Here is a 27,952-nt window from a genome sequence, read left to right as displayed (position 1 = left end):
TCCGGAGCGAGCGCCTCAAATAATCTGGCTCAGCTGATCGTCTCCAGCCGAGAGTTGTTTTCGAAGCGAGGGAGCGCTGCAGCGGGGCGGGCGGGCGGAGAGAGGGGGCAGGCGCGGGCTCTCTTTTGTTGCATGGGTTTTTAGCCGTTGTTGTGAGTGGGGTGGGGGGGATTTTCCCCGCCCCTGGTTTTTACCCCCCCCCGTTTTATCCCATTGCAGCCCGCTCCCCTCCCCCCATGAGCGGCACCGTCTCTGCCCCCCCCCGCCGGGGCCATGCCCGCCATCCCCTACCCCGTGGAGCTGGGGCTGACGGTGCTGCACACCGCCCTGTACGCCTCCCTCTTCCTCTTCGCCTACCTGCAGCTCTGGCTGCTCCTCTGCTACGGGGAGAAGCGGCTGAGCTACCGCCCGCTCGGCCTCTTCCTCTGCCTGCTGTGGGCAGCGCTCCGCACCGTGCTCTTCTCCTGCTACCTGCAGAACTCCCTGCGGGCCGCCCCGCTGCGGCGCCAGCCCTTCCCGCACTGGCTGCTCTTCTGCTCGCCGGGCTGCCTGCTCTTCGCCGGCCTCTGCCTCCTCAACCTCTACTTCGCAGAGGTAAGGGGGGGGGGTGCGTGCCCCGGGGACTGTGTGTGCCCTGTGTGTGTGTGTGCGTGCCCCGGGGACTGTGTGTGCCCTGCGCGGGGACCGTGTGGGTGTCCTGTGTGTGTGTGTGCGTGCCCTGGGGACTGTGTGTGCCTTGCGCGGGGACTGTGTGTGCCCTGTGTGTGTGTGTGCGTGCCCCGGGGACTGTGTGTGCCCTGCGCGGGGACCGTGTGGGTGTCCTGTGTGTGTGTGTGCGTGCCCTGGGGACTGTGTGTGCCTTGCGCGGGGACTGTGTGTGCCCTGTGTGTGTGTGTGCGTGCCCCGGGGACTGTGTGTGCCCTGCGCGGGGACCGTGTGTGTGTGTGTGTGCGCGCGCCCTGGGGAGCGTGTGTGTGTGTGTGCGCCCCCTGCGCGGAGGCACTGTGTGTGTTTACCAAATTCTGTAAACTTGGGGCTGAGGAGGGGAAAGGCTGCGGGGATTTGCCTGGATTTGCTTTACTTACACACACACACACACACACTAGTGTCACTTGGGAAGACCAATAACCTCCGTGTTGCTAAACTGGGCTGTGGGGTTGTGTTGTGTGTGTTTTAAGGGGGACTAGATAAAGTGGTGATCGCAGGGACTGGACGGTTGCCAACCATTACGTCACCAGCTAGAGCCTGTTCTGCTATTGTTGCTGCGTTTCTCTCTTCCCCCCCCCCCTTTTTATTATTGTGAGCAGGTTTATTCTTCTGCCCCTTGTGGTGCTGAGGTTCCAGGAACCTCTCGCTGACCCCCCAAACCCTAGGCTCAGGGCAAGAGTCACTGCTCAGCCCCTAACACAATGGGCCAGTATTTATTGGGACATCTGCGAGGCCATTCGGGTGGCCTTTGTTGTTGTTTGTCACTTGGCTTTCCTTTCTCTCCCTCTAGAGCTTATTTTTTGTGGGTCTGATCCACCCCCGTCTCCCCAAATTCCCCAGATATTTATCCCTAGCCCGGCCTCTGATGAACGGCTCCCCCTTTGCAGGGACTCTGATGAAGCAAGTCACAAACTAATCTGGCAAGACTTTCCTGCTAGCTGTATTATTATGGTTGAGCTCGCCTTTCCTCTGCAGCTCTCAGCTGTTCAACAGCCTCACAAAGGCATCGCCAACACACTGAAATCCTTCAGTCCCAGGGGAATTATGATTTCACTTTCCCTAGGACATTGGCATTCACATGATAACACACAAGATTAGCACCTGAGCAGCACAGTTTCTTCTACATTTCTTCCCATTTCTCCCCTCCCCCCCCTCCCCAAAATAAAAACACCATCACCTGAACACTGGTGAAGCTGTCGATTTTTAAAAACTGTCAAAGCTATAAACACAAGTTATTATGTAACCTTTGTTTGACTGCTATCTTCTCTGCCAAATTCCGATTTACCTATCAATAGGTATTCAATACAGTATGCCCCCAAAAGGCAAAGGGAAGAGGGGATAATTGGGCTCCTATTGGTAACAATATGCCTGGGTTTTGTTACACTTGTAAATTACTTAAATGCTGCAGTATGTGTATGTGCATCGGGCTTTCTTCAAAGCTTAAAAAGATCCTTAAGTAATGAGCTAACTCTTTCTGAAATTGCAAACTAAATTTAAATAGGTGAGGTAAAGGGAAAGACAAAACTTATTGTTTTGCAAGGAGAAATGACTGGGGGGGGGGATGGGTTTGAGGAGGGGTGTTTATCTTGCTGCTCTAACTAGCATCAAGTGGGGGAGAGGGATACTCGGTGGTTTGAGCATTGGCCTGCTAAACCCAGGGTTGTGAGTTCAATCCTTGAGGGGGCCACTTGGGGATCTGGGGCAAAATCAGTACTTGGTTCTGCTAGTGAAGGCAGGGGGCTGGACTCGATGACCTTTCAAGGTCCCTTCCAGTTCTAGGAGATAGGATAACTAGGCAGGGAAAAAATAAATATTAATCTAAATGTCAAAAGCTATGGAATTTGAATTGGTGAGGGGGACTCTAGGATAATTTTTAGCAAAGACAAGCATACTTGGTTGGGGGGCTGGAGCCTCAACTAGCCTCTAGAGTCACATACACTAGAGCAGTGGTTTTCAACCTTTTTTTCATTTGTGGGCCCATTTTTAAAAAAATTCAAGTGGTGGTGTGGATCCCTTTGGAAATTTTAGGCCTAGTCTGCAGATCCCCATTGGTCCATGGACGACCGGTTGAAAACCACTGCAGTGGTGTAAAACCCTGTCCGTATATAATGCCTGCATCTGTAATTTTCATTCCATGCATTCTTACCCACGAAAGCTTATGCCCAAATAAATCTGTTAGTCTTTAAGGTGCCACCGGACTCCTTGTTTTTGTAAAATCCTTGTGGGTCAGAATGGCAGCATTTACTTGCACAAGTGTAAGCAACTACACTTGGTGCAAGGTGGTGGACAATTGGGCCCATGGAGTTTCTGAGAAGGCACGGGTAGAGAGTGCCTGCAACGTCTAAACCATTTGTTCGCCTGCCTGCCAGAAGAACTGAGCTCTACAGATGAAACTGGCAAGGTTAGACTGGAGCAACCCCCCATGTTTACACTTCTTACTTTGGCTCTAAGATTGTCCTATATTGTTAACTAATCAGTAAGGAACTGCCTTGATTTAGCTTATGACGACTCCTGATGAACCAGCTAAATGGATCCAGGACACTCTTAAACTGAAACAAGAGGTGCCACCACAAGGGGGCCACTCCAATGTAAAATTCAGAGTAACAGCCGTGTTAGTCTGTATCCGCAAAAAGAAGAACAGGAGTACTTGTGGCACCTTAGAGACTAACAAATTTATTAGAGCATAAGCTTTCGTGGACTACAGCCCACTTCTTCGGATATGCATCCGAAGAAGTGGGCTGTAGTCCACGAAAGCTTATGCTCTAATAAATTTGTTAGTCTCTAAGGTGCCACAAGTACTCCTGTTCTTCTTTTTCCAATGTAAAAGCTGTTCCTAAATGGAATGGGGGGGGGGGGGGGAGTGGGTGCAACTCTGGCATTGACAAGGCCATTGGTATAGGATTGCAACTTGCTAAATGGTGACACTTAAAACAAACTAGCTAACACTGTCCTTCAGTTCTTGATAATGATCTGCGAATGGGTGATATGGAAAACCCTGTCCACCTAATCCTTGGACCTGTAGATGTAGTACACCATGATTCAAATACCTGACTTGCACGCTGGTGGTAAGTACCTCTTTTTAAAGCAGAACATTAGGCTGGTTACCCATTGGCTTTCTTGTGCAATGTTCTTGGAGAAGATTGAATAATCATGGCCTTTAGGACTGTGCAGAGAGGTGGCATTTTTTTCCTCCGTGCTTCTTTATCTTGAGTCATTGTGGTTCCCAGCTGGCCTGGTGTCTGAGAACCGCATCCTTTAGCTCACAAACAATTCCCAAGCATGAAAGTGGTGCTGGGGTGTGAGGGTAAACTGCACTAGACTTCTATTTCACAAACACCTACTGACAAATCACATTATTTCTGTAAGTATTACCTGTTTGAAAAATGCCCCTCTTCTACTCCCCTTCCCCTCCCCCCCCCCCCCCCCCAAAAAAAAAGAAAAACCACAGAACAAAGTGCAGAATAAAAGATGACTAGAATTCTCTCTGGGCTTCCAGACCCACTATGTAATTTTCCTGTTCAACTTGTCAACGCTCATTTTAAAAGCCTTATTCTTGGTTGCCAGAGACATGCTGCTTTAGCAATAACAGTTGTGGTTTTCCTTCTGTTGGTAGCTAGTTACGTGTTTTGATGCTCCAAATGGAAAAGCAGTAGATACATAACCTGCATCTCTCCTTACTCCATCTCAACTCATTAAAATAGGTTCTGCTTTCATCTTAACTTCATCAGGCTTATTCTGAACTCTAGCTTTGTTGGATATGTCCAAGTCAGCAATTTGTCTCAAATGGGGCATTTCCCCACCCCCATCATGCCTCCAAAGAGGGGTATCTCCAAATTATAAATCCAAGAATTGCTTGTCGACTGTCAATGATACTCCAGATGAGACCTAAAATAGCTTTTGCTTTTTTAATTTTGTAGGCAGTAGATATCTTGGCTTCTTCCTAGTAGGCTAGCTCTGAAAGAAGTCTTCTCCCTCTACTGCCAGTCACTCCCCCTCCTTGATCATCCGGTGGGGCCTCTTATGAGTAACTTCAGCCACAGCAACCACTCGCTTCCCCTTCTACAAAAGCCTGCTTGAATGTGTTGCTTCCTCATCACTCCTTATGTATAGCAATATGACTCGGGGCTCTGGCTCTGCCTTGCAGGAGACTAAGAGGTCCTCTCAGCTTGCCTCCCTAAGGTTGGCTTATCCATGACCTCCAGTGTGTCTGGGTTTCTCTTTTTAATGGTGCAACTGACTAGACTGCTTCCCCTTCTTTAATTACACTGGAGCAGATGTGCATGTAAATCATACCCAGCCTGGGAGTTCTTGTATCCCAAAAATATCCAAGCTAGATAATGAAACTGAACAGTTTGGTCACTGTGATTCTTGTACCCTTAAACCTTCCTCATTAGCTTTATCTCGTTCTCCTGTTTAATGAACATCTAGTATCTCTATTTTTCTCAACAGTATGACTCTCAGGATGGGTTCACTGGGGGGCAGGGATCCTGGACAGTGTTAAAACTGCCCTGTTCACCAGCTAAGGAGTCTCCAGAGATTGGAAGTGCCCACCACCATGTGACATAATAGAGATGCTGCCATCTTTCTGTGCTGGGAAATGCAGGGTGCATCCCAGCAAGCCCTTGGGATTTGTCAGTGACCTTATCAGGGCAGGTTTCAGAGTAGCAGCCGTGTTAGTCTGTATCCGCAAAAAGAAGAACAGGAGTACTTGTGGCACCTTAGAGACTAACAAATTTATTAGAGCATAAGCTTTCATGGACTACAGCCCACTTCTTCGGATGCATATAGAATGGAACATATATTGAGGATATATATATATATACACACACACATACAGAGAGCATAAACAGGTGGGAGTTGTCTTACCAACTCTGAGAGGCCAATTAATTAAGAGGAAAAAAAACTTTTGAAGTGATAATCAAGCTAGCCCAGTACAGACAGTTAAGAAGTGTGAGAATACTTACAAGGGGAGATAGATTCAATGTTTGTAATGGCTCAGCCTTATCAGGGCAGTAACATTCTGGGAGGGGAAAAAACTAACCTTCCACAGTTTGTTCTTGGTTTCCTTTCTTGGTTAGACTGAAGGGTGTGATGTGTGTTTTTTGCAAACTTTGGATGCTTCTGGGATGTAGTCCCTAAAGAGCCTGTACGATTACACTGTATGTGATTGTAGCAAAGATGTACCTTATACAGAGACTACAGCTATGCTGGCATAATCCTGTAGTGTAGCTGGGCCTTCCCATTCCTGTAGGAACACCACCACCACCGCCTCAAGCAATAGTAGCTACATCAGTGAAAGCATTCTTCAATGACATCGCTGCATCTACACTCAGAGTTTGGTCAGGTCAACATTGTCACATCCTATGTAGCTACATCAACCTAACTCTTGAGTGTAGATGGCTCTTAATGACAAAAGAGCATATCCAAATGTGACTGCTTCATGGTGACAACACACCCGGATGTCTCCATAATCTCTCTTTAAACTAGGCAGTCATGTTCTGTCTCCTCTTACGCTTGGTGAGAGGACTTCCAACAACTTCAGTTGAACCAGGACAGTTCTGAGGAGTACTATAGAATCCCTTCCATCCAACTGAAAGAAGGGGCTAGTGGTACGTCACTGTATTCTTCCCCGTTTGAGCAGGGGACTTTGGAGGTAACTGTGCTGAGTGTTTGTCTATGTGGAGTACTTACAGCTCTTAGCTCCTTTCTTCCTAGAGAGACTTCCCACTTACAACTCCAAGACTGGATGGCGGTACTAGTACAGCACTGAACGGTCCCTCTGTATGTCAGGCTTGCACAAAGAAGCTCCCCTAGCGCAAGGGAGCTGTACAGTTCCGCCAGGCCAATAGGGCTCCGCCTACTAGGGCTGGGAACAAATGGCTTATATCTACAGAACATGAGGCCTAAAACTTTTTGGTTTTTTTGTTTTTGTTCCCCCTAACCTTGGCTGGCTGAGATCACAATCTCATGACTTCCTTGTCCTTTCCTGTTAATTTTCAACTTGATTCCAGGACATGTAGCCATATAAAAACTTTGTAGCTAAAAGTCCATGCTCTTATACCTGCTAACTGCTTGAGTGGTGGAGTAGCATTGTATATTAAGGATGAGGTAGACCCTAAAGAAATTGTGATGGAATGGATACAAAAATCTGTTTGGGCCAAAATCACATTAGGGAAGAAGGCTACTAGATGTTCCCCTGATAGTGTTTGGAGTATGCTACAAACCACCGGGATCCAATTTGGATATGGCTAAAGTCCTCTAATGTTTTTAATGAAATAAATACTACTGGGAATTGTAAAAACGACGAGTCCTTGTGGCACCTTAGACTAACAAATTTTATTTGAGCAGAAGCCTTTGTGGGCTAGAACCCACTTCATCAGGTGCATGGAGTGGGTGGGGGGGGGGGGAAGTAGGCAGGTATAAATATACAGCCCATGAAAAGATGGGAGTTGCCTTACCAAGTGGGGGGTCAAGGCTAACCAGGCCAATTCAATTAGGGTGGATGTGGCCCATTCCCAACAGTTGACAAGAAGGTGTGAGTATCAACAGAGGGAAAACTTTTTTGTAGTGACCCAGCCACTCCCAGTCTTTATTCAGGCTTAATTTGATGGTGTCAAGTTGGCAAATTAATTCCAGTTCTGCAGTTTCTTGTTGAAGTCTGTTATTGAGTGTCCAGAGAGGTTGAAGTGCTCTCCTACTGGTTTTTGAATGTTATAATTCTTGATGTCTGTGTCCATTTATTCTTTTGCATAAAGACTGTCCGGTTTGGCCAATGTACATGGCGCAGGGGCATTGCTGGCACATGATAGCATATATCACATTGGTAGATGTGCAGTTGAACGAGCCCCTGGTGGCGTGGCTGATGTGGTTAGGTCCTATGATGGTGTCCCTTGAATAGATATGTGGACAGAGTTGGCAATGGGGTTTGTTGCAGGGATTGGTTCCTGGATTAGTGTCTGTGTGGTGTGTAGTTGCTGGTGAGTATTTGCTTCAGATTGAGGGGCTGTCTATAAGTGAGGACTGGCCTGTCTCCCAAGGTCTTTGAGAGTGAGGGATTGTCCTTCAGGATAGGCTGTAGATCCTTGATGATGCGCTGGAGAGGTTTTAGTTGGGGGCTGAAGGTGACAGCTAGTGGCGTTCTGTTACTTTCTTTGTTGGGCCTGTCCTGTAGTGGGTGACTTCTGGGTACCCTTCTGGCACTGTCAATCTGCTTCTTCACTTCCCCAAGTGGGGTATTGCAGTTTTAAGAATGCTTGATAGAGATCCTGTAGGTGTTTGCCTCTGAGGGATTGGAGCAAATGCAGTTGTATCTTGGCCCTTGGCTGTAGACCATGGATTGTATGATGTGGTCTGGATGAAAGCTGGAGGCACATAGGTAAGTATAGCAGTCACTAGGTTTCCGGTATAGGTGGTGGTTGTGTGACCATCGCTTATTTGCACTGTAGTGTCCAGGAAGTGGATCTCTTGTGTGGACTGGTCCAGGCTGAGGTTGATGGTGAGGTGGAAATTGTTGAAATCCCGGTGGAATTCCTCAAGGCCTCCTTCCCATGGGTCCAGATGATGATGTCATCAATGTAGCGCAAGTTGAGTAGGGGCATAAGGGGACGAGAGCTGAGGAAGCATTGTTCTAAGTCAGCCATAAAAATGCAGTGCCACTGATTTGAAGGTATATGCTGTCCCCAAATCTGAAATAGTTGTGCATGAGGACAAAGTCACAAAGCTGAGCTAGGTTTGCTGTGCCCTTACTGGGGATACTGTTCCTGACAGGTTGTATTCCTCTTTGTGTGGAATGTTGGTGTAGAGGGCTTCTACATCCATAGTGGCCAGGATGGTGTTTTCTGGAAGATCACTGATGGATTGTAGCTTCCTCAGGAAGTCAGTGGTGTCTCGAAGATAGCTGGGAGTGCTGGTAGCGTAGGGCCTGAGGAGAGAATCCACATAGCAGGATTCTCAGGCATTGGCACTCTGACAGCCAGACATAATAGGGCATCCAGGATTTCCAGGTTTATGGATGTTGGGTAGCAGGGGCTCTAGGCATGTGTCTGTGTAGATTTGTTCCTGTGCGTCTTCAGGAAGCTTCTTGAGCAGATGGTGCAGTTTCCTTTGGGAATTGTGTGATTATGGGAGACTTAACTTCCCAGATATAGATTGGAGGACAAGTGCTACTAATAGAAGGACCTAGATTCTCCTGGATGTGAGAGCTGACAGGTTGCTGAACCAACAAGAGGTGATGCCATCTTTAGATTTGGTAGTGGTGAGGACCCAGTAGAAGAACTGGATGTAGAGGACAACCTTGGTTCTAGTAATTGTGACGTAATTCCATTTAAACTAAATGGAAGGATAAACAAAAATAGGTCTGCAACAAGGGTCCTTGATTTCAAAAAAGCTAACCGTAAATTTAGGGAATTAGTTAGGGAAGAAGACTAGACCAAAGAACTTGAGGATCTGAATGTGGAGGAGGCTTGGAATTACTTTGTCAAAGTTGCAGAAGCGATCTGAAGACTGCATCCTGAGCAAGGGGAGAGGGAAGGGTTGCAGACCAAGCTGGATGAGCAAGCATTTCAAACAAGTGATTTAAGAGAAAGCAAAAAGTGTACAAGAAATGAAAGATGGGATGGATTAGCAAGGAAAGCGACCACTTGGAGGTCAGAAAGTGTGAGGATGAAGTGAGAACTGCCCAAAGCCAAGCAGAGTTGGACTTTGCAAAGGGAATTAAAACCAATAGTAAAAGGTTCTATAGTCCTATTACATAAGAAAAAACAAGGAAAGAAGATGTGGGACTGCTAAGCACTGAGGATGGGGTGGAGATTAAAGATTATTTAGGCATGGCCCAACATCTCAACGAATACTCTGCCTCGGTTTTTAATGAGGCTAATGAAGAGCTTAGGGATAGTGGCTAATAGCAATGAGGATATGGAGGTAGAAATTACCCCATCCGAGGTGGAAGTCAAACTCAAACAGTTTAATGGGATGAAACTGGGGGGCCTGGATCACCTCCATCCAAGAATACTAAAAGAACTGGCACATAGAATTGCAAACCCAATCGCAAGGATTTTGAATAAATCTGTGGACTCGGGTTGTACACTATGACTGCTAATTGCTAGTCTAGTTTCTATTTTTAAGAAGCGGGGGGGGGGGCGGAGTGATTTGGGAACTACAGGCCTGTTAGTTTGACCTCCATTGTATGCAAGGTCTTGAAACAAATTTTGAAAGGGAAAATCGTTAAGGGCATAGAGGTGAATGGTAATTGGGATAAAATACAATATGGTTTTACAAAAGGTAGATTGTGCCAGACCAACCTGATCTTCTTTGAGAAGATAATTGTGTGGTGTTTGTTTTAAAGGGAAATGTGATCAGTCTAATCAACCTGGATGTCAATAAGGCATTTGATACAGTTCCATATGAGAAATTATTAGTTAAATTGGAGAAGATGGGGCTTAATGTGAGAACTGAAAGGTGGATACCAAACTGGTTAAAGAGGAGGCTACAACAGGTCATACTGAAAAGTGAACTCTCAGGCTAGAGGGAGGTTACTAGTGGAGTTCCTCAGGATCAGTCTTGGGACCAATCTTATTTAACATTTTTATTACTGATCTTGGTGCAAAAGTGGGTGTGCGCTAGTAACATTTGCAGATGACACAAAGTTGGGAGTTATTGCCAGTATGGAGAAGGATCAGAATATCATACAAGAACTGGAAGTAATAGAAATGAGATGAAATTTAATAATGCAAAGTGCCAGGTCATGCATTTAGGAACTCACAAGAATTTTTCCTATAAACTGGAGACTTTTTACTTGGAAGAGAGAGACCTGGGTGTATTGGTTGACCACAGGATAACAATGAGCTGTCAATGTGATGCAACCGTGAAAGACTAATACCTTGCCTGATGCATCCTAGGACTGTATTTCCAGTAGAGACTGGGAAGTGTTATACCATTATACAAGGTGCTGGTGAGACCTCATCTGGAGTAGTGTGCAATTCTGGTCTCCCATGTTTAAGAAAGATGAATTCAAACTGGAACTGGTGCAGAGAAGGGCTACTAGCATGATCCAAGGAACAGAAAACTAGCTTATGGGAGGAGACTCAAAAGAGCTTAGCTTGTTTAGCCCAACCAAAGGAAGGTTTAAGGGGAGATGCTCTCTTATAAATACATCAGAGGGATCAATATCAGGGAGGGAGGGGAGTTATTTAAGTTAAGCACCAATGTGGACCTCAGAACAAATGGATATAAACTGGCCAACAAGTTTAGGCTCAAAATTAGGTGAAGGCTTCTAACCATCAGAGGAGTGAAGTTCTGGAACAGCCTCCCAAGGGGAGCAGAAAAGCTAACTGACTTCAAGACTGAGCTTGACAAACTTATGGAGGGGATGGTCTGACAGGACTGTCTACAATGGCATGTGGGCCCATTGGCAACTGCCAGTAGCAAACATTCCCAGCTGCTGGAGACAGGACATTGAGTTACTGCAGAGAATTCTTTCCCAGGTGTCTGGCTGGCGGGTCTTGCCCACAGGCTCAGGGTCTAACTGATCACCAGATTTGGGGTTGGGAAGGACTTTCCCCCTGGGTTAGATTGGCAGAGACCCTGGGGGTTTTCACCTGAAACTGCAGCCTGGTGCAGGGTCACTTGCAGGTTTAATGTAGTGTAAATGGTGGACTCTCTGTAACTTGAAGTCTTTAAACCATGATTTGAGGACTTCAGTAACTCAGCCAGGGGCTAGGGGTCTATTACAAGAGTGGGTATGTGAGGTTCTATGGCCTACAATGTGCAGGAGGTCAGACTAAGGTCAGAAGGGACCATCGTGATCATCTAAAGTCTATGAACATCCATCTGTCAAAGGCTTGACAAATCCACTTGCCGAGGGAAAGTGGGGAAATGTTCTCTGGCAAATTGGAAGTTCACCTGTCAGTTTTGGCTGCTTTCAAGCTCCCATTCTATAACTGGAGTCCTCTGCAACCCTAAGACCCTTCCAAAGGTGTTGCTTTCTGCCTGAGCCTGCAGTCTCTGGAAGGACAGGTGTGAACTGTCTAAGGCCCAAATCTCATGTGTTCCTTCCCCAGCCCCTAGAGCACAACTGGTATGCAGCCTGGCTGCTCTGAAGGATTCTGCTGGATCTTAAGGGGGAGGATTGTTAGGGGGCTTATTCCTTCATCCTCTCACTTCCTTGGTCCTTCTCGCATGAACAGAGAGCAACAATACCCAAAGTCCAAAGGTGCAAACAATTAGATGTTTATTGGGGGTGAACTTCCAGCAAGCATGATTCCAGTTTCCTTTCTTAGTGTCCCCCTTCCCAGCTCTGACACCACAGAGCCTTGCCTGTGTCCCTGTTCCCATTTCCCCCCCTTAGTGAAACATGATTCCAATTCCCCCACCCCCATTCCCTGTTCCCATTCCCCCCCTTACTTCCTGATTGACTGCAGGCTACATAGTAAAACTTGAGTTCTGCTTAGCTATACCTTAACCAATCATTTTACTGAAATTTAACTAACCAATCCTGACACATTGTAACATGGTTATTTAACCAATCATATCCCACCACCTTAATTGGTTTACACCCAGCAAAATTAATTCTACAGCAGGCAGAAACAATCACAGAACCAGACGGAGATTATACAGACAAACAATAGGGAAGTGGAGACTACAGTGATAGAACAATACAGAAATGAGGATTTCACATCCCAGCTATTGATAAGTGAGTTCTTGCCAGACCGGATGCTATCAAACTAAGTTTCCTTTTACATCTTCTAGGCTCTTCCCTTTCTCTGGAGGTGATAGGAATACAATCCTGTCCTAACAGCCCAATATCACCTTATTTCAATGTGACTAGTTTGGAATGTGAGGATGTGACCAGACACTTCCCAGTTTATGGCTGGCCTCCGCTGCTTAGCGGAAGGCCTTAGCCTAAGAACCAGGCCTCAGACCATCACAGTAAGAGAAGGCTCTTAGACAGACAGTGACTTTGATTTTCTTTTATACCTCTCTAACTGGCCAAGTGATAAGAATACACCTAAATTCTTAAAGTATAGGCCTTTGCAGACAGGCCTGAGTATCTATATCCGAACAAGGATGTGAAAACGTTCTTGCTCCTCTCCCATAGGCCTGCTGTTCCAAACACAGCAAGTAGCTGCTGCACTGCTTGTGCCACTGGGTGGGGTAGGCAGGGCCGGCTCCAGGCACCAGCTTAACAAGCAGGTGCTTGGGGCGGCCAAGGGAGAGGGGCGGCACCTGTGGCAATTCGGGGGCGGCAGGTCCCTCACTCCCTCTAGGAGCAAAGGACCTGCCGCTGCCGATCGCGGCGCTTTTCTTTTTTTTTTTTTTTTTTTTTGCTTGGGGCGGCAGAAATGCTGGAGCCGGCCCTGGGGGTAGGAGTGCTGCTGGGCATCTGACCAGTGAATCAAACTAGCAGCAGATCCACCAGCTCTATCACTGTTGCATCAAGGAACCCCTGAACCCCCAGTCCCTGACATGCTGTCCAGTAAATTTGCGCTATGATGCAGGATGCCTCATTCAGCTCCAGAGGCAGATCATTCTGTCTTGGCCTCCTAGGGTTTGTTCTCCCTCCTTCTCTTCCTCCTCTTCCCCCCACCCCCACCCCCCCAAGAGCTCTGGACACTGGCCTGACTTAGCTCCCATCCAAATTGATGGAATTTTTACCATTGAGTACAAGGGCAGCAGAGTTATTCCAATGCTGAGAGCTCTGGAATTCCACCCTTTAATCTTGAGGGGTAAAACTTGTAATTCTGGGGGCTACAACCATTCATTCTTCTGCTCACCCAAATCCCTATGTGCCCTGTTAACAAAGACCCTCTTCTAGATGGCAACCTACTGGATAACTTGTCAAGGGTTTGCAGAGAGTATAAAGCCTCTAGTAGCCGAAAGCTATGGTCTGCCTAAACTGTTAGAATTGGCATCGAGGAGGTGAGATGCAACACATGCTGATGGCTTTTATTAAAGTCTATCTCCTGCCAAGGCTTATTGATCATAACATTTTGCTAGCCCTGAAATATTTGTAAAGTACTGGTCCTGCATGCTCATCCTCCACTTCTCATGGCAGCAGCTGAACAAGGATCCGAGAGCTTTGGGATGCTCTGCAACTTTTAACAAGACCGCTTTAATGCGTGTGTCGTAGGCAGGGAACCTGCTGCCTAGTGCAGCCAATGAAGTATTAAGAAATACTCTTTAGATCAAGATAAACAAGATTTTTTTTCTTACCTCCCATCAATGGCTCACTTCCACTGGGAGTGCAGGGGGTTTTAGTGTAGCAAAGAGTGCGGGTGGAAGAAAACACAAGCCAAAAACTCTTTTCTACTTTAATCTCTTAAGTCAGGTCTGAGCTCTGTTGACTTGTGCCTTTCAGAATAGTCATTCAGGGTGATGATACAAACATCTTAGTTGGCGCACAGATGTCCAGGATACACAAACACTCACTAACCACAGACTTCTCTAGTTCACTCATCTCGATGTCCCTCTTAGTGTTTTCAAAACCAGAAAATCCCCAGCATAGTGAGCTAGCTTTGAGAATGAGCCCAATGTACTGCTGATCTGCCAGCAATAGTCACAGCTTGGAGGAATATGAAAAAAGCCCTTGCACTGCCAATAGCTCTTCAGGATGGATTGGGAGGCAAAATATCTAGTCTCAAAAATAAGTTGAACTTTTTTTTTTGGTGGTCTTAAGCCAGTCTCTAGCTATTAGGCCTAATGGGGTCGGGGGGCAGATTATCCTACATCTGCATACTGTGTGGCATTCTTCACCTCTGAAGAGTCTGGTACTGGCCACTGTCAGATGGGATACTCTACTAGACAGACCTCAGGAATTGCCATATTGGATTGGACACCTGGTCAGGCATGAGTGCTAGTGGCAATTTCATCGTGGCAAAGGTTTCCTGGAAGCCTTTTGCTGTCTGTAGTTGCTGAAACTCAGTATTCTGAAGCCTCTCAATGTGAATTGGCAGCTTTGATGGCTCAGATGTGAATGTAGAGGGAGACGTCCGCTCAGAATGTTGCAGTTAGTCAGCAGCGAACCGCAGTTCATCAGCCCCAAAACACCCATGATGTAGGAGCTTAGCTTTTCAGTCTAGCTTCCTGCAGCAGTGGGAGAAACCGAGCATCTGCACTTGGGCAATGACCCTACAACTGCTTTGAGATCCAAGAGCAAGTGTCTGCTAGAAGTGGTAGTGTCTCTTACTCCAGTCCTTCAGCAAAACCATGCCAAGCTTTCTTCAGAGCTCTGCTACCCCGTCAAACTTGCCACCTTGGCTTCAGAAATCTTGAGACCATATGAGTGTGACTGTTTCAGAACCCTTCCTTGCCAGACTAGCCCAGTAAATACTCATACCCTTATAAGCAACAGACAGTGCTCTCCAAAGACTGAAATGGCGTTTCTCCTCCTACTGCTTCAGTGTATGAATAATGAAAGTACTTATAGTGATGTTGTGTTGCAAACCCACACAGCCTGAATGCGAGTAGCAGCCATTCTACTTGCTAGCTATGTTGAGGCCATTACCGGTTAACTTCATTGAAAAATAGGGCTCTTTTCTGAATTAAGGATTAGGCGATAGGAAGGTTGCAGTGTTCTTGTCGCTCGCATCTCGGTAGCTGGAGACTTGTCTGTCTGGTTCCTGTACCCTTAGAATCCTTCAAAGGAGCCTATGAGGTCTAGGTGCTAGCATTACTGAAGTTCAAACCCTGCCTAAGTCCTTGGTAAAGACACTGGAAGCATTAGTCAGCACCGTATGAGGATTACTCACTGCAGTTTGAAGCACAACAGACACTTGATCTAGATGGAGGGAGTCACTCCTGACTTCTAACCTCTTTGCTGAGCAAGTGGTAGTGAATCTACCTTCTCAGGAGGTGCCTGGGCGTGTTCTAAAGGACCAAGTCTTGTATCTTGACACCAAGTAGTGCCTCAATATGAGCCTCCTTGGCCTCTGTTTAGAACATTGTCAGGGGCTGCTCTTGGGCACCCTGCTCCTCTGCCCCGAGCAGACGGATGATCTAGGGCTCCCCATAACAGGCTGTCTGGGAGATTCTTCCCATGGCCTGGCTTCCAGCCTGTCCAGGGGATGGGGCTTTTGGGGGATGGGGGTGAAGAGTGAGGGGCAAAGGCCCACCTCAGCACCCCCCCCCCATTGGGAAGAAGCTGGTGCCACCCCTGAACCTCAGACAGGTATGAAGCAGTGCCACAGGGAATCCAGATCAAATGCTGTCCTGGATTGATTCTGACCAGGACTTGAATTTCAGGATTGTCACACCCAATTGGAACAGGTGGTCACCCTACACATCTTGTACAAAAAGGTACTATAATAGTATGTCTTGTAAGGTGTCCTTTGAAAACTCATTTGCTGGTCAGTATCATGCTGATACATAAAAATGTGTGGCAGTATTGTGAAGTCCTAAACTATCCCTGTGATAACATATGTTCCAAACCTCACAACCCTGCCCAAACTGAGGTTGGGACACTGCTTTGTCCTAAACAAAGCAACGTGTGCTCTGCTTAATTTGCATATTAAGCAGTAAACAGAGTACTCAAACATGGAGGGAAACAAAGCTCAAACAAAGTAAGCCAGCAGGAAACATCCTTCCACATAGGCTGTCTCCTCCTTCCCAGCTGGAAACGTTTTTCTAGAGGTGGGACTAAAACTATAAAAAGGAGGAACAAACACTCCAAGGCACCATCTCTCTTCTCCCTGCCCATCACATTCACTGCACCTGAAGTGACAAAGAAAGAAAGCCTTGAACTCCGGGGCAGGGGTCCTGACCAACAGGGTTTCTTCAGTAAGACTGCTGAAAGCATGTGGTGAGAAACTTTGCTTGACTCTGATCTAGTTTGTTAGTTAGGTATTAGTAAACTACTTGTCTTTGTATTTCTTGTAACCGTTTCTGACTTTTTGTGCATCATTACTTCTACTCAATGTAGATAATCTTTTTGTTTTATTATTTTATCTAATCCAGTGTGTTTAAATTGAAGTGTCTGGGTAACAAGTTGTGTACCTATTATTCACTCAAAGGAATGATGAACTTAAAACACTTTGTACTGTCAAAGGTGGCTGGGCAATACCGGGCATACGTGACTGGGGGTATGCTGGGGTCACCCCGCAGTATAACAAGGGCTTGTGAGAAGCAGGGTGTAACTGGCAGGTTGCAGTTACAGATGCTCAGGGTGTGGCTTGCATGCTGGAAGGCTACTTGTGAGCAGTCCAGATGGGAGCTACTTCAGCAAGGCATTGTAAGGTACTCGAGGTTACAGGGCAGGGGTGACACCAGGGTACAATCCAGATTAATGAGCAGGTATGTCCCATGTACCCAACTCCCTTTTTAAGAAGGAGAGGTGCTTATAGCCTCAACTTGCCCATACTGCTCCCTTCCCAGTTGAAGAGCCGCTCCAAAGAGTGACATGACACATCACATGAGCTGCTGACTTTTTTCTGTCACATTTCTAGTCATATGGAATTGTAAATCTCATCTACTCTGCAGAATTCAGAGGGCTGAAGTCCCAGACATGCTGAAGAATTTCTTCAAATACATGGTGAATCATTGTTAAGCAAATATAACCAACTGAGCTTCTGCCAGGGTGAAGAAACCCAGAAGCAAATGTGCACATACTCTATTGCAATATAGTTCTGAGTTCTAACATAATCAAATATCCGTCTAACCAGAAATAGCCCTCTAATGGCTAATTTAAGAATAGCAGCTCAAGCCCTTTCTTTAATAAAGAAATTAAACAGGACCAAGGTCCTAAAATATTCAATACAAAAAGCATGTCACAAAACAAACTTTACTTTGCTGAACAATGTAGCTCTCATTCAGCTACTGAAGACCAAATTCCACTCTCCTTGTAAAGTCCTTAGGAGCAAAGCCTCTTGAAATGCAAATCCTGTCTTCTCAAAGAGGGGACAGTTATTGCCCAAAGAATAACTGGATTCATAAATTACTTATTTAGTTACTAAAACACTTTTGCTTGGACTATACTCTCATGACCTATTCAGTCCACCTCGCAGAACGGGTCAGTTTTCTACGTGGCAAATGGTTGCAGGCTACAAACGGTATGGAGAACTAGATTGTCACTTACCAGAACTAGAAACCCAACCCTCTTCTGCTCTGTTGCTGAGCGGAATCCCTTCTAATTACAAAGTGAACTATAACATGTACTGTAAGCATGTTAGAATAACTTTCCACACTCTTGTGTTTTTTTTTTTTGTAGGTTATATTCAAAGTCAAATGTGCAGCAGAATTCAATAAGTACAAGTAAGTGACTCCTCTTCTTGCCTACCCCAAACATGTCCTCATTGGGGGTATTAACGGTACAGCGTATCTGAAATCTACCAAATGCTACATTCGTACTTCATAGCAATAGCTTTTTGTTTTTTGTCTCTTACCCAGATGTTGTTTAACAAAGATTTAATTGTTACCTCAGAGCACAGTGGGGAAAGCAAAGCCCTGAAGTTGTGGGCTAGTCACGGGCAACCTGATCATCAGATTTGGGTGCCTACGTGGGTCTGGAGGTGAAGAACTCGATTGTACCCATAAGGGAGATGCTATAGCCCCTGGCTTGCCTCACACTCACACACTCTCTTACTTCCAGAGAGGCTGTCGTAGGTGCTAAGGGTACATCTACACAGCAGTGGGGGAGGGGGAGGAAGTCTAGCCAATGCCAGCCGGTTCAGCCTCACAACCTGAACCCTGCGAGCTTGCTTCATTGCTGTGTGGACTTCCAGGCTCAGGATGGAGCCCAGGCTCTGGGACCCTCCCACCTCACAGACTCTAGAGCTTGGGCTCCAGCTGGAGCCCTAACATCTACACAGCAATGAAACAGCCCCATGGGCCAGCTGCCAGTGTCTTGTCTGCTGTGTAGACACAGCCTAAGGGTCTAGAATGAGCACTGCTATTGCCGCTGAGCGTTAGACAGCTCCTGTTTCTGTAATTCATGGGAGGCTATTGGTGCTCTAGCACATTAGGGTCACACATGATGAGACTGAGAACCATCGTAGAACACTTCTGGGATTCGCCCCATCCTGTCTAGCCATAAGCCAGTGAAGGAGTCTTACTTCTGCAGGTCTTTGTGATCCCTAGCTTATGAACCCATGCCATGGGCATCACAACATGCCAGCCACTCCTGTTGCTCAAGCCTGTGTGTTAAGTCATTCTAATAGTACATCCTTCTGTATGGAAGGGACTTCAGACCGTGTCCGTTAGACCAAGAACTAACGGACCTGTGTCAGGAAACACTCTCAATGGGAAGTGTGTACATTGTACTGTATTTGCAGCCGCTTATTTTCACCAAGGCTGGTGGTTGTTGGGCTGACTCTCAACTTACATTTAATCTAAGTTAGAACAATAGTTAAGTTGTGTGTGGTGTGTGTGTGTGTGGGTTTTTTATCTTGCAACTTTAATTAAAGATAGACAGGAATCTTGTAACTCATGATTCCTTGCAAGCTTCTACCAACTGAATGATTTCAATACCAGCATTATGCCAACTAAACAACTTAAACTGGCCTTCTAAATGGCTTCCCTAATTCCTTGGCTACATGACTGACCTTTCACACTTGCTAGTCTCCTGAGTTCTAGCAAGTGAAGAGCAATGCTGGGAGTGAAATGAACTGATAGAGAACAAGGGAGAGGATGTGGTGGTAGAGACTTCTTCAGACTGTTTCTCTTTCCTTTTCCAGGATCCTGTTGTATCTGGGCTCCATATTTATCAGCCTTCTCTTTCTCGTTGTGAATTTAACTTGTGCAATGCTTATCCATGGAGATGTCCCAGAGAGTCGGCTGAGATGGACAGTATTTGTTCGGGCACTAGTCAATGACAGTCTCTTCATTCTTTGTGCCATTTCATTAGCTTGTTGTATGTGCAAACTTGCAAAAATGTCATCGGCAAACGTCTACCTCGAGTCAAAGGTAGGTAAATGCTCTCTAAACTGCACTGAAATGATTTACTTCAGTCCATGGGGGTGCAAGTCCAAGACCATGACCCCATCATGCTAGACGCTCTGCAAACACAGAACAAAAGGATGGTCCTAGCCTGGAGCTAGTAAAACTCTTTTCAGTTTGGGTTCTTCAGTTTGTGTTCGTGCTTGCAAGAGAAGATTATAACTCACAGATACTGGACCTTTTCTTGCATTGAGTCTCTTAAATCACTTGTTTCAGTACAGAGCCTAGATCTGGTACTAATGGTGTGTTGCTGTCTGACACCAAAGTGGCTTAATGTCGAGGCATTTGATAGTAACTGCAGTCCTCTGCTAATGTGACACCCAGTCTAGTAATAAAACTCTGGTCTGTTGTAAGCTGGCTTTCTCCTACGTCACTTGTGTTAGAAGCAGTAGTCCACTCCATGACATGTAGCATATCCTTATGGGCTAACTGCACCTGGTGTGGGGTTCCCTCTCTCCCTGCCTTTTCCAGAGTAGACCAAAAGATGTATAAACGCACCCACATTCCATCAGCTGGGAGCACTGCGCATAGGCAGCCTGTTAGCTTCACTGGCCCTTCAGGGTCAGGGAGACGCTCTCCTTTCCTCACCTGGCCATGACTTCCACCACTTGAGGGACATGCACAACTTGCTGTGCATAAAATTACAATTTTATGGGAAAATTTGTGTAACCGCCTATTTGATTTTTAACGTATCTCGCTTCTTCTCCTGTTCTTAGGGCACATCTGTCTGCCAGGCCATTCTTGTCGGTTCAGTAGTTGTTCTTCTGTACTCTTCAAGGGCTTGCTATAATCTGGTAGCAGTGGCCATATCTCCAGAGAATGTTCCTAGTCCATTTAATTATGGCTGGGACAACCTTTCGGATAAGGTAACTAGTAATATTAACGGGTGGGCGTTGAAGGGTGGTGGGGGGGGTCTCAAATCCAGAACGTGGCTACTGAGGAGAAAAATCAATGTTCTGGGTGTGTGGGATCTCACTAAAGATGCTATAGCAGTGTTCTAAAAAGCTCTCCTATTCCAGTTCCTGCGACTCACTAAACAGTCAGTTCTAATAGCGGATGTGTCCTATTAAGCATTACATTCCTATCTACAACTAGACATGTCTATGGAGGAGCTTAACCCTGAAGACTCAAAGGCAGCCCAGGTAACTCTCACCTGATGCTAATACATTAAAAGAGCTGCTGTATTTGGGGAAATATGACTGTCACCCCATCGCTACTTTCTTAGGCTTCTCCTTTAATTTGGGGGGTTACTTGTCACAAGTGCTTCTAAATGTTAGATCTCTGGTGGCAACTACCGTACCTTCCTACTCCACGTAACTGCCCCTAACCTCTTACTAGCCATAACGGGAAGATGCAGCGAATGGGATTTGCTTGCCAAGTATCTAAATACTGACCAGGTGCACAAGAGTAAACATCAGTGAGATCTTAATTGGACCCCAAACTGCACCCTCTTAATGATGAGTGCACACCTGTATTGCTGGTGTAATGGCACGATATACTGTGCTGCAATATAGACCGGTCGGTAGGTCACTCTAGATCCTGAGCATCTGTGACCAGCCAGGGTTGTCTGAAACCACAGTGGAGACGTATAGAGCACATCTGTCTGTCGTCATACCCTCTGCCCTAGAGGCAATGGTGCTGATGGGATACTAGTTACCACATCACTGTAAACATGGGTGTGAGAGCCTCCCATGTACCACCCTATAATCCAGAAACATTCTATAAAATGTCTGACTTGACATGGAACACTTGCACTAATTGGTGCAGGGTCCACTTTCTACACTAAGGAACTAGCCCAACCCCCCCCCCCCCCCTGAAAACGGAGTAGGCTTGGCATGGAAGCTCTCAGCTGAAATCTGTAGCAGCTAGTACTGGCCACTCAGTGGCAGGATACTGCCCTAGCTGGACCACTGATCTGAGCCAGTCTGGGAATTGCAGTGCGCAATGCTAATCCGAAATCTTTCCAGATTTGAAATGCAGAAGCGCTTCCGTGCACTGCATCCTAGTCTTTCTTGGAATCCCATCACTCTGGGGTAAATCTCCATGGGTTTTTTTGTTTTGTTTTCCCCCCAAAAGTGCTGTGTTAAGAACAAAACCCTGGAGGTTTAAACATAACTCCTGTGTTTGCAGATGCATGCAGAAGAAGTCAGTGGTGAAGAATATGTGGTGTTCGGAGTAGTCCTCTTCCTCTGGGAGCTTGTGCCAACCAGTTTTGTGGTGCTGTTCTTCCGGGCTCAGAGGCTAACTCAGAACTTGGTAGGATATGAACTAATTGCTCTAGGGTTAAGATCTTTTTCAAGTTGCTCTTTGCACATAAAACTTGTCTGATTTACTCTAGCTAAATAGCTCTTTTTCCACTACATAATCGCTAGAAACAATTGGGTGCTTTTTAAAAAAAAAAAAAAAAACTTTCTCCCCTCCCTCTATCAACAGACACCAGCTGGCATGATAAACAGTCATAGTTATAGCTCCAGAGCATACTTCTTTGACAATCCAAGGCGATACGACAGTGACGATGACTTGCCAAGACTTGGTGCGAGAGAAGGAGGAAGGTAGGTTGGGAGCTGTTCTGAAATCCAAATCGCCATTCAACTCTCACGTGTGAGCAGCAAACAGTGTCTACAGAGCAGCCAATTCCTGCTCTTCTTTTAAGCCCAAGAATCTTCCCTAGCAAAGGGGCCTAGAACTGGTAGACCAGATTAATAAGGCAGTTCATAACGTAAGCTTTGGCTTGCACTAAGGACCTGAGATCTGAACTTACCCTGGTGGAAATCATGGACTTTGGTTACAGGTGCTAACCATCATTGAAAATGAGGCCACTCTTGTGTGCTTAAAGTCAGAGAAAAGAAGTCTGTTAAAATGCATAGAGGTTTACAGGCATGTGTACCTGTAAACTAAAAACTGCTGATTTCCTGGTGAAGACTTGCAAGCTGCAGAAAGTCCTGGGTAAAGTGGGTGGGTGTGTTTGTTTTTTTTTCCCATTGATTGATTGGTTTGCGTGGTGTGTGTTTGTGGTGTTTTTGGCTGGAGTAACAATTATTGCTGTATAACAATCTTGAGACACAAGATATATGAAAACTTAGCGGGGCTGTAGTGTTCTCCTCAGGCTGAGGTCCAGGCATTTCTCGGAGTTCATCTTGGTGTGATGGGTGCTCCAGAAATACTAACAGTCCTAGAAATGCCGAGTGAACTTGTCTATATTGGCTTTATTTTAGGGCTGGCAATTAATTGTAGTTAACTCACATGATTAACTCAAAAATTAATCGCACTGATAACAATAGAATACCACTTGAAAAACATCCAAAAATAGTTAATAAATTTCTACATTTTCAATATTGATTTTAATTACAACACAGAATACAGTGCACAGTGCTCACTCTTAGTATTTTTTTATTACAAATGTATGTACTGTAAAAATAAGTAATAGTTTTCAATTCATCTCATACAAGTACTGAAGTGCAATCTCTATCGTGAAAGGGAAAATCTGCAGTTTGGTTACATAACTGCACTCAAACAAAACAATGTAAAACTTCAGAGCCTCCAAGTCCACTCAGTCCTACTTCTTAGTCTGCCAATCGCTAAGACAAACAAGTTTGTTTACATTGACGGGAGATAATGCTGCCTGCTTCTTATTTACAAGGTCACCTGAAAGTGAGAATAGGCATTCACATGGCACTTCTGTAGCCGGCATTGCAAGATATTTACATGCCAGATATGCTAAACTTTCGTATGCCCCTTCATGCTTCAGCCACCATTCCAGAGGACATGCTTCCATGCTGATGTGGTGGGTTTTTTTAAATGAGCATCAATTAAACTTGTGACTCTACTCCTTGAGAAGATAATTGTATGTCTCCTGCTCTGTTTCACCTGCATTCTGCATATATTTCATGTTATAGCAGTCTTGGATGATGACCCAGCACTTTCACAACAGATTTGACCAAATGCAAAGAAGGTACCAATGTAGCTATTTATAGAAATCTCACAGCATTCAACCCAAGGTTTAAGAACCTGAAGTACCTTGCAAAATCTGAGAGGGACTTGGTGTGGGGCATGCTTTCAGAAGTCTTAAAAGAGCAATGCTCTGCAGCAACTACAGAATCCAAACCACCAAAAAAGAAAATCAACCTTCTGCTGGTAGCATCTGAGCCAGATGATGAAAATGAACCTACGTCGGTCCGTACTGCTTTGGATTGTTATCAAGCAGAACCCATCATCAGCATGGACACATCCTCTGGAATGGTGGTTGAAGATGAAGGGACATATGACTCTTTAGTGCATCTGGCATGTAAATATCTTGCAACGCCGACTACAGTAGTGCCATGCGAATGCCTGTTATCACTTTCAGGTGATGTAAACAAGAAGCAGGCAATAATACTGCCTGAAAACTGTAACCAACCTTGTTTGTCTGAGTGATTTGGCTGGCCAAGAAGTAGGACTGAGTGGACTTGTAGGCTCTAAAGTTTTACACGATTTTTTGAATGCAGTTTTTTGTACCTGTTCCTACATTTGTACGTTCGACTTTCATGATAAAGGTATTGCATTACAGTACTTGTATGAGGAGTTGAAAACTTGTGTTTTTACAGTGCAAATATTTGTAATAAAATGAGCACTGTACACTTTGTAGTCTGTGTAATTGACATTAAAATGTAACAAACATCCAAAAATATTGAAAATGGTATTCTCTTGTTTAACAGCACGATTTAAAAAAAAAAAAATCGAATCATGCAATTAATCACTTGACAGCTGCTTTGGGGGTGGGGGGAGGGGAGAATGCTCAGCTTATGACATCCATTAGAAAGGGCCTGACCTCTTTTAGGTGCTGGACACCTACTTTCTGAAAATTAAGGGCCCTTTAAGATGTCAAGTTGAGCATCAAAATCACTGGTCACCTCTGAAAAGTTGAAGCTTTGTCCAAAGCTTCCTATCTGAAGCCACTTTCAACTTCTGTTTGTATTAAAACTCCCGCTCTAGACAGCACAATCCTGGGATAACGCTAGACTCCCATCTCTAACCAATATTTCCCATTTCTTCTCTCCAAAGCTTGGCTACCCCTCCTTGCTCCGGCTGGTATGGCACTCTGACTGGGAGCGATAGCTATGCGGTTATTCCCTATCTGAGTGGACCTAAGCCAGATACTGCCCCGCTGCTCTTCACATGTAGTGATTTGGAAGCTAACAATCACCATACCTTATACTCCACACCGCAGAACTGAAGAGCCCACCAAGATTCGCTTCTCTTGGGGGCAGCTTTCGTGGGAGTCCGATCATTTTCCAAACATCTAACTTCATCTGCACAAACATTCCATTCTCTCTTGCAGCTGTAAACCAGAACCTGGAGACTTAGGCTGCGTGTGGTATGTAAAACTGTTACTCATGGTACCGTGTAGCAAAGGGAAGGTGAAAAATCTCTGGGAGCTCTTTGGGAGGGAGGGGGGAGTCCAGTCTTCTCAAGATGCTCGCTGGCAGCTAGAAGCACCAGAGCTGACTCACTAGACCAACATCAAATGCGTATTTGCACTTTTTATCTGCACGTTCTGAAGGAACACCTCACACTCCGACTTCCCTTTGGAACAGCCCGCGTCTGTTCCATGTTCATCTTTTAATTGCACATCCATAGATGGGAGAGGTGCGGTCATCCTGCGAAGACAGGCGCGTCGATACATAGGCCATGCTGCACTCTGCAACCTGATCCGCTCCAAGGACAAATGCACCCTCTTCAGAAACTGTGTGGGATTTACACTAATGAAGAAAGTTACCTAATGTATAATGTGCCATATTCACACAAGACAAATGTAGTGTCTCTTTGCTGGGGATGTGGGCTTACTCTAACTCAGTCCTCGCGGCAGCGGACTGCTAAAATACTCTTAGCTGGACTGTGGGTTAAAGCAAACCTTCAAGCATGGGTGTTGTGAAGGCCTTTTAAAAGCCTGAGCTCAATGGCTTCTACTAGCACGAAGGTCACTGAACAGTAACCAGCTCTGCTCTTTTAAACAAAAAAAAAATGCCACCTCGAGCGAGTCAAATAAGTGTGGTTACCGTTAAGCTTGTAGAGAGAACACGTGGCCATGAGGCATGCTCCTTGCAGGGTGGCTTCTTAAGCAAACCTAGCAGTCAGTCTGCATAAGAGCGGCGTGAGCATTTTATTTTGGCCCGAACGCATACATAACACAGCTTCTTTCATACTAGGATCTGTTCACTGCATTCCCTAGTGGAGTCAGTGCTTAATCTGCCTTGGGGAGAATAGCAATTTTATATTTAACCTGACTGAATATAAACTAGAGGTCATTCTTAGAACATGAAACTTCTCTTCGCTTTCATGGCCGCTTTCTCTGACCGAAATCACGAAGCCTGCAGGGTGGTACCTGCATGCCACTATTTGGGACTGCCTCAAAACTTCTAGTTCTCCTGTCTCTTCAGACTGTCTGAGGAATAAGTGTCCCATGACATTCCACTGAATGTACTGTAAAAGTAGTGCAATGTGTCCTGAACTGGGGGGGGGGGGGGCCCGCATTGAAGTATTAGATAAATTTTGGCATCTCATTGCAGGGTGTGCACTGGAGGGTGGGTCTAGTGAGTGAGAAGCATTTAATGGAATGTGTAGGTTTTTTTTTTTTTTAACATCCAGGATTTTATTCTGGCAGGATGTTGGCCTTTAAATCACCTTTTTAACTGTGTCTAAAAGCACCCTATTCAAAATTGGAAAGCGAGACATGGCCGTAAGAATGCACAGGTGTTTGGATTAGGCTCTAAAGTTAGCTCTTAAATACACTGTTGGTTTACACGGATAGTAGCTCCTACAAGGAAAAGCATGCCTCTAGGGCAAAGCTGCTCTGGCCAGGGTAGGGCAGCTGCTATCTCCAGCCTGTAGTAGACTTCCCCTGGATCTCTCCACCTTAGCATTCCTTTAGAAGCTTAAACTGGAAACGGTTGGCATACATTGCTGATGAGAGGAGCTGGTCCTGCCGATCAACTGCATGCTCTTTCCAAGGGTGTGCTTTGTTTTTAAACTTGAATTAAGATTTGATGTTAGAGTAAAACTTCACTGAGGGACTGAACAGGACCACATAGTCTGTAGGATCATGGGGAAGTGTCCCCACTGGACAAGTGGGGATACTGCTGGCATATGGAACATGACTGACGTGACTGTCTAGCCTTTAAAATGCTGATTCCCAGGCTCACAGGTGTGGGTGTGTGTGTGTGTGTGTGAGACTCTCTCTCACACTCACACGCGCACACACACATACGTTTTCCAAGAATAAACTCTTGGTTCTCAAAGAAGGCAGTGGAGACTTGGGAGCAGGCCTAGGATCTGTGTGGGAAAGAACATGTGAGCATATTTACATCCTTGCTCTTACTGAGCTACTTCTGAAGCCCCTCTCTCTATAGCCCCCCACCCAGAAACTGAGCAGCTGGATTGAGGTGTAGGGGGTACTCTAATGTCCTCATTTTACTCCCTTGCTCACTGGTCCAAAACCAAGGCAAGCCGTGCTCTTTCCTCTAAAGGCTCGGAGCCTGTGTTTGACAGATCACTGGGTCCTTCTCGCTCTAATACTTGAGCTGAAAGGACTTTTATTTTAGCTACCATTGTACGACCCGTTTCATTGCCTAGGGTGGGATTCAGAAACCAGTTGCTCTGTCTTGATCGCCGCTTGACTTATGGTGAAACTAGCTAGGGACCTGAACTCCAGCTGCAGCCCTTCTCTTCCCCTCCCAGAAGTCACCAAAGACACAAAGTTCAGCCACTGGCCCCTGTTCTTGCTTTAATAATAAAAAAAAAACAAAGTCCAAAGCACTAGGAGCACTTTAAGTTTCCTTTGGAGGGAAGGGAGTGTTGCGCAAAAAAAAAGGGCTACTGGCTCATTGTTCATATTGCACTGACGCACAGAACGACAATATGATCTTCCTCTCATTAGGGTCACAGATCAGGGCCGTGAGTCTCGTTGCTTAAGTACGTATTAGTGAGTGACTAGCAACTGTTTTGGGTTTTATTACTTTGTATGGATGGCCATTAATTTCCGAACTCCAGCTCAGATTGGGGCCGGTCTTGTGTTTTACTGAAGTAATTTATAGCTGACATGTACAATGACTTTTATATGCATAGTTGCCTTTCATTCCATATTATTATTATGTTTTTTTTTGTAATGGTTTAACTGTTTCTTTGCTTCGTAGCCAGTTGAGAGCTGGTTGCAACAGGAAGCTGTGGCCAATGAATGTATCTATTTGTTGTTGTTCACTAAACTGTAACCAAGCACTACTATGTTGAATAAAAAATTCTTCTGTGCTATTTATGGGCATCTGGGCTGAGTTCTGCCAACGGCGGT

General features: G+C 45.6%; 2 protein-coding genes across 5 annotated transcripts in view; one reads left to right on the top strand and one right to left on the bottom strand.

The window, feature by feature from the left end:
* TXNDC16 (thioredoxin domain containing 16) overlaps nt 1–447 on the bottom strand; it is an 82,961-nt gene extending 82,514 nt beyond the window's left edge. For 2 of the 4 annotated variants that reach the window (XM_054025643.1, XM_054025642.1), the window contains exon 1: nt 358–447. The gene's annotated coding sequence lies outside the window, so the exon portion shown is untranslated. The remainder of the gene's footprint in view (nt 1–357) is intronic. The other 2 variants (XM_054025645.1, XM_054025644.1) reach the window with 2 other exon arrangements.
* On the top strand, nt 57–27,917 carry GPR137C (G protein-coupled receptor 137C). The gene is made up of 7 exons (XM_054025648.1): nt 57–594; nt 17,906–17,949; nt 19,371–19,599; nt 20,349–20,498; nt 21,763–21,888; nt 22,066–22,184; nt 24,673–27,917. Exons 1-7 carry the CDS (start codon nt 274–276, stop codon nt 24,842–24,844), a joined length of 1,161 nt encoding a protein of 386 aa, XP_053881623.1. The 5' UTR covers nt 57–273; the 3' UTR covers nt 24,845–27,917.
* Nucleotides 27,918–27,952: the final 35 nt, after the last annotated feature.

The sequence above is a fragment of the Malaclemys terrapin genome, chromosome 4 (genome assembly GCF_027887155.1).
Source record: "Malaclemys terrapin pileata isolate rMalTer1 chromosome 4, rMalTer1.hap1, whole genome shotgun sequence".
Lineage (NCBI taxonomy): Eukaryota > Metazoa > Chordata > Testudines > Emydidae > Malaclemys > Malaclemys terrapin.
Note: the sequence above shows the minus strand (reverse complement) of the source record. Positions and strands in the feature narration are given on the sequence as shown.

Coding starts and splice junctions, on each gene's coding strand:
- GPR137C (XM_054025648.1), top strand. CDS start 274: ATGCCCGCCATCCCCTACCCCGTGGAGCTGGGGCTGACGGTGCTGCAC. Junction 595..17,905: donor TCAACCTCTACTTCGCAGAG/GTAAGGGGGGGG, acceptor TTTTTTTTGTAG/GTTATATTCAAAGTCAAATG. Junction 22,185..24,672: donor GGTGCGAGAGAAGGAGGAAG/GTAGGTTGGGAG, acceptor TTCTCTCCAAAG/CTTGGCTACCCCTCCTTGCT.